Here is an 11,733-nt window from a genome sequence, read left to right as displayed (position 1 = left end):
GAACTTTTATATTAGGCATTACGAATAAAAAATAAACAGATAAGTAAAAGGGTCGTCGACCACAGTCTTTGGCGGGAGAGAGAGGGGCCAATGAACTGTGTCTGTCTGTGGGAGACAGATCCTGCTGCTTCCACCACACAGTTCTTATGTTATGTTCTTATGTTCCACGAGGATGGAGGTCGTGTTTTTATATAAAAAAAAAAAATTATATATATATATAGTAGTAGTAGTAGAAGTAGCAGTGATGATGATGATGATATAATAGTAATAATAATGATAATAATAATAATAATAATAATAATAATAATAATAATAATTTTATTTAGCAATGAATCAAATACATGAAATGCAGATAATGAAAAGAACACACAGTTCGAAATTACAATTACAATTGCCGAGGATAACACAAAAAAGCTTATCCGCTTATTTCCATTGTGGGTGTGTGTGTGCGTGTAAGGTCCTTATGAAGTTTTTTTTTTTAGCAGAGGAAACTGCATTATTCTATACATTTATGCTAGGACTTCTAAAACCACAAGTTACCTGCTGTCACTTTTACTTGGTAATATCGCAGTTCCTTTTTCTTGGTGTTCAAGGAAGCTTGGGCTATCAGCATATCCAATTTAATTTCACTATTATGACGAGTAGGGTCCAGGGAGTTTGACTGAAGCAGAGTTGATATGCGTAGTATAAGGCCCACAGTTCTCATGTTGGCAAGAATTAGGATACTTGACTCCACTGGAGCAAAGAGGTCGAAGCACGAGCATATCTGTTCTTGAGAAATAGCTCGGTAGTTTACTTGGAGAAATAGAATATAACAAGACATTGGTCATCGACTATTGGATTTCACATCTTGTCTAATGAAATAATCTAGGATCGTCTCGTTTAATTTGTAGGATGATGTCTTATAATATTTGCAATATATCTTCATGGGAGATGGTCCCTCTTCCGTCTGTAGTGAATTGCTAGAGTATCATTTGTCAATACTTGTTTGGGTACATAGGAGATTAGGTAGTTGGGGTCGAAGATATCTGTTAACAGCTGCTTGACTCTCAAGCTCAGCGTGGGCGGACTTCCAACTGCCGAAATCGTTTGAACCCATTTAACGAATGCACAGAGTACCTGTTGAGGTATTCGCCAAACCCTTCAGACAGTGCCCAGACGTACTCTTGTCATAGGCACCATACCTTGAACTGATAACAAGAAGACCAAGCCAAAATCACAAGGTGTTTGAATGGCTGGACCACCATGCAGCAAACCTGACGGGAACAACAAGACCCAACACCCGTACAAGAACCGATAGGCACTGTCTCCGCCATAAAAGAAACAGAAAACTGCCAAGTAACCGGAAGACGTCATGAATCAGCACCTGACATCATGTCCATCTGAACCCACCACGCCCAAGCCAGCAGATAGGTCATATACGAGCTCTGAGCTCTTTTCCGGGAGAGAAATAGCTGTCGATCACGAGTCCAACACGTGGTCCAAAGACCATGATGAATCACACGATTCGACGGATGCAGTGATACCGTTCTCGACCACTGATTTTGAGATCCGAGTTCGAGTCCCGCCAAGGGCTGAAAAAATTCAGCATCGCTACACTGCAAGCCGGTACTCCAACTCCGGTGGCAAGGCGTTGTGTGTGTGTGTGTGTGTGTGTGTGTGTGTGTGTGTGTATTTGTGTGTGTGTGTGTGTGTGTATTTGTGTGTGTGTGTGTGTGTGTGTGTATGTGATTCACCTTGGTCTTTGGATCACGGGTTGGACTCGTGATCGACAACTAATCCCCTTCCATAAGAGAGCTCAGAGCTCATAAATATGCCGATCTATGGGTAATGCTGTGACCTTACACGCACACACACACCCAACTCCCCGCCCACGAGAGTTGGAGTAATGACCCGCAGCGCAGCGATACTAAAATTATTTCAGCCTTGGGCGGGATTCGAACCTGGACCGCCGTAATGGCAGGCGGGAACTCTATTATTACATTAATTATCGAACCGCGTGTGTGTGTGGTGTGTGTGTGTGTGTGGTGTGTGTGTGTGAGTGTGTGTGTGAGTGTGTAAGGTCACAGCGTTATCCATAAATCAGGTCATATCTGAGCGCTGAGGTCTCATCCGGGAGAGTTGTCGATGAATCACACACACACACACACACACACACACACACACACACACACACACACACACACACACACACACACACACACACACACACACACACACACACACACACACACACGGCGCGGTTGGTAGAGTCCCCGACTGTCACTACGGCGGTCCGGGTTCGAATCCTGCCCAGGGTTGAAATAATTTCAGTATCGCTACGCTTCGAGTCGTTACTCCATCTCTCGTGAGCGGGGAGTCGGGTGTGTGTGTGCGTGTAAGGTCATAGCATTACACAGAGATTGGTCACACGAGCTCTGAGCTCTCTTCCGGGAGGGAAATAACTGTCGATTACGAGTCTAGCACGTGGTCCAAAGACCAAAGTGAATACACACATGCACACACACACATGGTTCGATGATGTAGTGGTACCGTTCTCGACCTCTAATTCAGCGATGCGAGATCGAATCTTACCCAGGGTTCGAGAAAAAAAATATCATCGCTGAACTGCAATCCGGCACTCCACAAACACGCACACATGTATACATACTTAAGCACGCATACACACACACGAACGCGCGCGCACAAATATTTATACCCAGACGCACACCCACACCCTCCCACTCACTCTCTCTCTCTCTCTCTCTCTCACACACACACTTGATGGAGATCACTTATTAAAGTGGGATAGAAGAAATCTAAAGGACACGAAAAGAAACTTAAAAAGGATCGTTACAGAAGATTTCTGAAAAAAAAAAAAAAATAGCTTTCCACACAGAGCGATAGATATCTGGAACAAACTGAATGAAGAAACAGTGAGTGCAAAAACTATACAAGAATTTAAGACCAAACTGGATGCTGAAAGATACAAAAGCGGGTCACTACGAGCATAGCTCTCTTCCCGTAGATTAGAACGAGGTAAATACAACTAGGTAAATACACACACAGTCACACTCACACCCACCCACCCACACGTATATATCATATATATTTTCAGTTATTATGCCAATAGTCTCGTCAAAATCTCTGAGTTTATTCTCATACGTGATGAAGAGTGGAGGAGGAGGAGGAGGAGGAGGAAGAGGAGGAGGAGGAGGAGGCATAGGGAGGGAGAGGAGACTTGTTTTATATCTCCGCTGACCTTGATGAAGCATCGAGTTGTCAAGCGTGCCTTGCTTGGGCGTGAGAGGCTCGTCTGTGTACAGCCTGATCAACTCGTGTCAGTGTAAGTACAGCGACTAAACCTGTAGCATGATAATATACTTCACAAAGTTTCTTATTCATACTCAATAGTTTTATTCCGTTGAGGTTATAGCCTTCGATTTGTGTATTCAAAGCTAACCTCGATGAGATTATACAGAAGAGTGTAAACAGTATGTTAGTATTCGATGCGCAACAGTGAACCATAAGACCTGGAGGTCATCAAAGAAAACGGATTTATTGTTGCCATATCTTTCCCTTACAAGGTGCAACGATGGCAGGAATATGGAGTGTTTTGCTGTACGTGTTCGGAGTCCTGGTGGGATTGTTTGGGATCTTGATAATTACAGCCAGGACATATATTTATTGGGGTTTCCGTGAGTGTAATTCCAAAGCCTCCATGAAAGGAAAAGTTGTCCTCGTTACAGGAGCCTCTGCAGGTAAGGTTCAAGTCGAAAAACTGTTGTAGTTGTGTTGTAGAACACTACAATGTATACATATAGTTTGCACATATATAGAGAAATATTAAACATACATATAGGATTATGAACAAAAACACATACGAACACACATACACATGTGCACACACACACAGACACACACACACACACACACACACACACACACACACACACACACACACACACACACACACACACATACGACTCATGGCACAGTGGTAACGTTCGCGGCCGCCACTACGCACTACAGCGGTCCGGGTTCGAATCCAGCCCAGGGCTGAAATAATTTCAGTATCACTGAGCTGCGAGTCGTTACTCCAACTCTCGTGGACGGGGAGTTGGGTGTGTGTGTGCGTGTAAGGTCATAGCATTACCCATAGATTGGTCATATATGAGCTCTGAGCTCTCTTCCGGGAGGGAAATAGTTGTCGATCACGAGTCCAACACGTGATCCAAGGCAATGGTGAATCACACACACACACATACACATACACACACACACACACACACACACACACACACACACACACACACACACACACACAGCTAACCTTACTGACGTCGAAAATTCTGAAAGAGAAACATTTTTACGTACAGTCACAATGATTCAACTTCATTAATGAATCCCTCTATCAAGTGTATTTTAAAGTGCAAGCATATTTCATGTGGAATTGTAAAATATTCAGTCCGCAGCGTTAACAAGCTGCTTTTGCCGTCAGAACTCCCGCAGAAGGGCATAATTATGTTCCAAATCTGTGGGGAATTCGGGTGTGGTAGAAACTGTGGATCGTGGCCGTACGTATAATATATATATATATATATATATATATATATATATATATATATATATATTATATACACATGTATACAGGTTTCATGAATTTTAACTTTTCAGTCCTGAGGTAACATGATAGAACAACAATAACCTCTTTGTTCTGTCTCTGATGCAATGTAACTCCTATTCTTTTTTCTTCGTATCTGGAAGGTCTCGGGAAGGAGGTGGCGCGCGACCTGGCCCAGAGAGGAGCTAGGGTCATCATGGCTTGCAGAAACTTGGCGAAAGCCAACAAGGTCGCAGGTAAAGGCACATTTCTTCTGTCACCAATTTCTCTGGGAATGATCTCTCACAGACCAATTCCGGAGGCGAGGTATTGATTCCTTCTAGTGTCCTTGTTTATCTCTTTATGTCGTGATTTCTTAACAAAATATCACCATGATGGCTAAATCAAGCAACATTAACTTTTCAGGAAAAATATGATATATAATCCCGCTGAATTTTGGAAACAGCTGGGCAAGGTCAAGGTCAAAGTAACAAATAATGTGGAAATATACTTTTCTGGCTGTAAGTTTCAACGAGAGTATGTTTCACTTCAAACCAAAATTAAAATCAAACATATCTTGTTTCTCAGACAACCATGTACACTACAATAGTGAAAATGGATATTTTTGAGGATGAAAATGTCAAAGTTTTGTGGGGGTCAAGGACACGATAAGGTCACGATAGGTCACTATCAGACAAAGATTATGTGCCTGGTAACACTTATTATTAAAATTTCAGAAAGCTTTTCTGTCATTCTTTTCTTTTACTCTGTCTCACAAGAAGTAGATAAATAATAGATACACACACACACACACACACACACACACACACACACACACACACACATATGTTGCATAATGTTAATATCTTTCTATTTGTTTCATGCGTTTCAGAGGAGATTAGGAAGAGCACAGGCAGCGACCTGGTGGAGGTGCAGCTCCTGGACACCTCCTCCATGGCCTCCGTCAGGAAGTTCGCCAACAGCTTCCTCAAAAACGAGACGAGGTGAGATCTGCTACGTATCACACGAATATATAGTCGCTGTCCTTTGACAATTGTCCTACTTGTGTTGCTTGAATTGTAGCCTCTAAATCACAGCTCACCACGATTAGTTTCCTTACCATCTTATTTGTGGACATCAAAAGGCGAGTTTATTTTTGAGAAGAACAGTGTTGTGAAGGACATCCTCACTTTCTTATATACAACACGACTTCCACGCCCACCACTTCACAGTAACACTACGCAGTAACCTCACACAGAACGCATACTGAGTAGATTCTGCAACCAACCATCACAATGCATGAGCAAAACATATTCCAACACCTTTGAAGATGTTCCTATTTATCCACAGGCTGGACGTCCTTGTCCTGAACGCAGGAATTGTTGGTCCTGCGTCGTTGACTTACACGGAAGATGACCATGAACTCACAATGGCCACAAACCACTTTGGGCATTTTCTTCTTACAAATATCCTCCTTGGTAAGATACGTCTAAGTAAGCTTGAGAAGTTCAACTGAGTACATTTTTTACAAAGGATTACAAAGGATTACAAAGGCGGAGCATGCCGACAGGAGACCTTTTGGTCCATATCTCGGTCGGATGCGAAAAAAAAAACCATGATAATGAAATAATAAATAAAAACTATGATAACGTAAATAACAAATAAAACACATAAATAAATGCATTGGTATAGTTAAATAATAAACAAACAGGTAAATAGTAAATAATATTAAATTGACATATAATAATAAATGAAAATCAAACAGACAAATGATAACAAAACAAAAACCAACACAAGTATTCATATGTGCAAAAAAGATCACAAAACCACGTGATCCAATACATTGCTGATAACCACAAATAAAACCGGAGAAGAAAGTAGAATTCCCAAGCGCTTTCGTGATATTTCACATCTTCCCCTGATGTTATCAGCAATGTATTCATATGTATATATATACTAATACTGAATATGTTTTTATAGTTTTCCCTTATTTGTGGCGGACTTTCTCCATGAAAGGGTTGTCCAACTAGACATCACTGTCTGTCCATCCTACCTTAAAAAAGGAAAAGAAAGGAGAATGGGGGCGAGACAAGATTTTTTTGGCTGCGTGTGCGTGCTTGTAACACACATGTATATTAGTGGAGCGCACATGTTTGTGAGGAATACATGTACAGTTATGAAACACGTGTGTGGTTTGCTTGCGAAACATGTGGTTAGGTTATCGTGACCCATGATTTAACTTGGAAGATCATAACAATATGAAATCTATATTCAGATACGTATCCATGAACAAGGACTGGATCGGAGAGAAGAATTAATCTTCCTTACGTTCATTCAGGACAACTTAGGGTTCTCACAATCATAGTTGCTAATTAATCAGTCACGATATACGAAGTTCTCTTATTGTGGCAAAGGAGAAATTAATGAAAAATAATAACTATTCCAGTTTCCTGTTAAATTGACAGATAAGCCAAACACAACTTGGGAAGATACAAAACAAAACTTAGCGAAAGCTCAAATAAAAATACATGAGAATATGGTAAAATTGCCAAAGAAGATAGTTTCTCTACTTGATAAGAACTTTAAATTCGTGCTTACAATTTCACCGGTAATCTTATACAAGAAACTGGTTACAACCTAATATACAAATAATGATAAGTTGACGATATCACGCTTTATTTCATATGTAGACATTTCAAAACGTCTCCAACTGATGACGTCACGTCGTCGTCTCTTTTGCATGCGTAGAAAATCTTGCAAGTTAACGACTTTTTTCGGTGAGCCAAAATCAGAACTCAATAAAAAAGAAGAAAAAATAAAGAAAATATTTTGTATGATAATTTGTAACACACACATTGTATATATTATATATATATATATATATTATATATATATATATATATATATATATATATACAGGGTGCGGCAACATAACTTCCTTTTTCCAAAAGGCAATAAAACAAGATGTATAAATCAGAAAGGTTTTAATTTTGTTTCATAATTATAGTACATATTTAAAGTTTTGTTTCACATAGTTTTGAAAATCATATCAGGTAGGTGACGTCCCCCATTGTCCATACACTGCATATACCGATTTCGGGTGTTTGCCATGACCCTCACCAGCGTATCAGCGGGTATATTGGCAATTTCTTCTCGGATGTTGGCCTTCAAGTCTGATAGGCTTCTCGGGCGGTTGACATAAACACGGGATTTCAAATATCCCCACAAATAAAAATCATAAGGGGACAAATCGGGGGAACGGGCTGGCCACTCCAAATCGCCCCTTATTGAAATGAGGCGCTCCGGAAAATGTTCCCTCAAAACAGCCATCGATGCCCTTGAAGTGTGAGCCGTTGCTCCGTCCTGTTGAAACCAAATATCCCCTAGGTCCAATTCTTCAATTCGTGGAAAAAAAAATCCTCCAACATGTTTACATACCGGTCTGAATTCACTGTCACTGTGACCTCATTTTCTTCAAAAAACCAAGGACCAACAATTCCAGTGGAGGAAATTGCACACCACACTGTGACTTTAGGTGAATGCAAAGGCCTTTCATGCAATTCATGGGGATTGGTGTCAGCCCAGTAGCGCATGTTTTGTTTGTTGACGCATCCAATCAAATGAAAATGTGCTTCATCACTAAAGTAAACAATAGCGTCTTCAGGAACGTTTTCGAGAAGTGCCTCACATGCGTTCCTTCGTGAAGTGAAATCACGTACGGAGAGTTCCTGCACAATCGCCATCTTGTAAGGATGGTAATGAAGGTCATCGTGAAGTATTCGCCTCACTGAACGATCAGAAAGTCCAAGGGCAGAGGCATGTTTGCGCGCAGAACGCCGTGGGGATTGCAAGACTGAAGCTCTCACTGCCTCAATGTTCTCAGGTGATCTGATGGGCCGAGGTACTCCAGTTCTTCGTCGTGTAGTACTCCCAGTTTGCCTGAACGTAGTGACCCATGTAACAATTGATTTCCGGTCCGGAACAGGGCCTCTCGGGGCTACATTGAAACGATTTCGAAAGGCGCGCTGGGTTGCAATAACAGACTGACGATTCGAAAAGTAAGCTTCGACGGCAAACGCACGCTCCTCACTACTCCAACGCATGATAGCGACTGACTGTATTTCCAAGAAAACTTTCAGAACGGCCCTGTCAAATGAAACCACGCCCACCCCGCTACTACTTCTACAGCCAGATTGCCACGCATTATAAAAAAGGAAGTTATGTTGCCGCACCCTGTATTATCAAATATTTGGCTGATTTTGGACCCACACTTAAAAAGGTTGCCCATCCCTATTTTTGGGGGATGAGACACTCTTCAATATATAGAAAATAAGATTAATTTGCATGAGGTATGTAACGCCCGGATGTGTGAGTGGTACGTACGTTTGCTATCGTAAAACCTGTGTATATTCAATGCGTGTGCGTGTAATACATGTAGACGGAACACAGCAACAAAGAAAACGTTATTCACTTCTTCCAGATCTCGTGAAGAGGAGTTCGCCCAGCCGCGTCGTCGTCGTTTCTTCCAGAAATCATCAATACACAAATGGCTTCGATCCTGACGTGAGTTTTCCTTACTCTTAGTTCTGTTGTATCAATTCTTTTAATTTTTATTTTTCGAATATCAGGTGATTTGGTCCAGGTTGTGAATAGATCCTTGATGGGGATTGTTTCCCTCTGATTAATCGTCATTTGGTGTCTGCTGATGTGACCCAAATCATGGTATGACAGAGCTTTGTAAACATGTATTTGTTAACTATTTTATGAAATCATATTTGATTCCAGGAGACTAATGCTGATGAAAGGGAACTATGTATGGGAATATTCTAACCAAACAACACTGGATTCTAAAAAAATTATCTATTTATATTTTTATTTTATTTTATTTATTTATATTTTTTTCAAATCTGATATGTGATGGGTGAGCTTTGAGTGTCAGGAATAGGTACTACATCATGAAATTTGTTGATATGTTAATTTTGGTCAGTATTATGGATACATATAAAAAAAAAAATCTCATTATTTTTTTCACGTGGATTTCAGGACCTCGATAACAAGAAGAGGCCTTACATTGGCTCGTATCAGTCCTACAACCACAGCAAATTATGCAACGTTTTGTTCACCAAACAGCTGAGTCATTACCTGGAAGGAACAGGTAAATCAATAAACACTCCAGTAAGCAATGTAAGTTGACGACAAAAATAAGTATGCATGCACACATGCACATGCTCACGTATACACAAAATGCACATATAGGGAAACACATACACGTGCACAATCACACAAAAGTACAAACCCATGATTCCAGTCAATGTTTACTACAGCAGGAGAGTCTATGAGTCCAACTATTTTAGGAATGGAAGTCATAGGATGTAGTAGCAAGGTGATTACATACATACATACATACATACATACATATACCAAAGGCTTTTTCACCCTTACAAGGGAGGTAGCAAAAAAAAAAAAAAAAAGGCATAGAAACCACTCCCACCCTTTCCATCCCCTACATACTCCACTCCCCTCTATCCTTTTCCCTCCCTCTCATCTTGGCACCTCCTGGATGACGGGTCATCCATGCATCTTGTCCACTGCCCTGGGTCAGAAGCAGTGTCGCAAGGTTACAATAACATTTCAATCTTGCAGATGTTGCTTGCAATGCGCTTTGTCCAGGTTCTGTCATGACAGAAATCTTCTACAAATTACCTGGAGTTCTTTGGCTGCAAATCATAGGAGTCATTGTATATTTTTCAGGAAAGGTAGAATACTTCTTTTCAACATGACATATACTGTAATATGAGAAGTCTGAATTGAACTAATGAGTTAAATCTTGCATTCTTGTGGTTTATTTAGGTTCCTGGGTAATTCATGTCTGAATATAAAGAAATAAGAATATAAAAGCGTATATATATATATATATATATATATATATATATATATATATTACATATGTATATAATATGCATGAGAAATCACATGAACTTATAATTCTAAATATACGGAAAAACCATCAAAGAAAATAATAAAATAATGACAGAACGCTTTAGTCTATTTAGATATCTTCAGGGTACGTACAATGATAATGCAAACATGAATATACATACAAAGTGGGAGGCCAGGGATGGGAACTGGGAAAGGTTGTGAGGGAGTCTCTCATGGTCTACCAATACCGTTCGCGGCCCCGGACGTTTGGGCCACCCCTTTTTCAGCAATAAAATGATCAAGCTTTTCCCTCCAGGAAGACCATATATGTATGCTGGAAAATGGACTTTCAGCAGAAGATGTAACATACCTTTCCCTCCAGGAGCATTGGAAAGTGTGTTCCTTGCACATTTAGTTGCTTCCTTCATGTTATTTTTGTAAATAGTCTCACTAATCATTCCATATGTATTTGTGTCCTTAAGCAAACTTTCCATTTTTGTGTTGTATGTTGATTTGTCTAATACGACTATGCCGCCACCCTTGTCTGCAGACGAAAACACAAAAATGATCAAGCTTGTATATTCCTTGACTGAAACTTAAGTTGTTGACAAATAATATATCTTCAATCAGACCGTATTCCATTATATTTCTAGGCAAATAGAGTCCAGTCTGATTAAAGATACATTTGTCAACAACTTAAATTTAAGTCAAGGAATGTATGAGAGACTCCCTCACAACCTTTCCCAGTTCCCATCCCTGGCCTCCCACTTTGTATATATATATTCATGTTTGCATTATCATTGTACGTACCCTGTAAATGTCTAAATAGACGAAAGTGCTCGATCAGCCTTTTATTATTTTCCTTGGTGGTTTTTCCTCAATTTTGCATATATACATATACATATATACATATATATATATATATATATATATATATATATATACTGTACATGCATATGATCTTATATACCACCTTGATTTTTCAGACAATTGCTGAAGGAGCTCAGACTATAATCCACCTGGCTGTAGCTGAAGAGGAAGCCAACACAAGGGGCGAATATTATGAAAACTGCAGAGTAAGTTTCTTAAATTCATTAACTTTCAACATGAGGTTAATATATAATAGGAACTTGTGCTATATCAAAGAAATACAGTTCTCCCTCGATTACCGCGGGGTTAACCTTCGAGAACCACCGTGATAGGTGGAAATCCGCGAAGTAGAGACCATATAT

The 11,733-nt window shown here is 40.1% G+C and overlaps 1 protein-coding gene across 1 annotated transcript in view; it reads left to right on the top strand.

Annotated features, from left to right (window-relative positions):
- The first annotated feature begins 3,241 nt into the window (after window positions 1-3,241).
- LOC143021688 (retinol dehydrogenase 12-like) overlaps window positions 3,242-11,733 on the top strand; it is a 10,235-nt gene continuing 1,743 nt past the window's right edge. The window contains exons 1-9 of the mRNA XM_076179315.1: window positions 3,242-3,325; window positions 3,567-3,740; window positions 4,747-4,839; window positions 5,475-5,586; window positions 5,933-6,060; window positions 9,063-9,145; window positions 9,626-9,737; window positions 10,226-10,338; window positions 11,488-11,577. Of these exons, the coding sequence (XP_076035430.1) occupies window positions 3,575-3,740; window positions 4,747-4,839; window positions 5,475-5,586; window positions 5,933-6,060; window positions 9,063-9,145; window positions 9,626-9,737; window positions 10,226-10,338; window positions 11,488-11,577 (897 nt within the window). The 5' untranslated portion in view covers window positions 3,242-3,325; window positions 3,567-3,574. The remainder of the gene's footprint in view (window positions 3,326-3,566; window positions 3,741-4,746; window positions 4,840-5,474; window positions 5,587-5,932; window positions 6,061-9,062; window positions 9,146-9,625; window positions 9,738-10,225; window positions 10,339-11,487; window positions 11,578-11,733) is intronic.

Source organism: Oratosquilla oratoria, chromosome 42, assembly GCF_046742065.1.
Source record: "Oratosquilla oratoria isolate Oo_2021 chromosome 42, ASM4674206v1, whole genome shotgun sequence".
NCBI lineage: Eukaryota > Metazoa > Arthropoda > Malacostraca > Stomatopoda > Squillidae > Oratosquilla > Oratosquilla oratoria.
The sequence above is the reverse complement of the archived record's forward strand: the minus strand, read 5'-3'. Positions and strand labels throughout refer to the sequence as shown.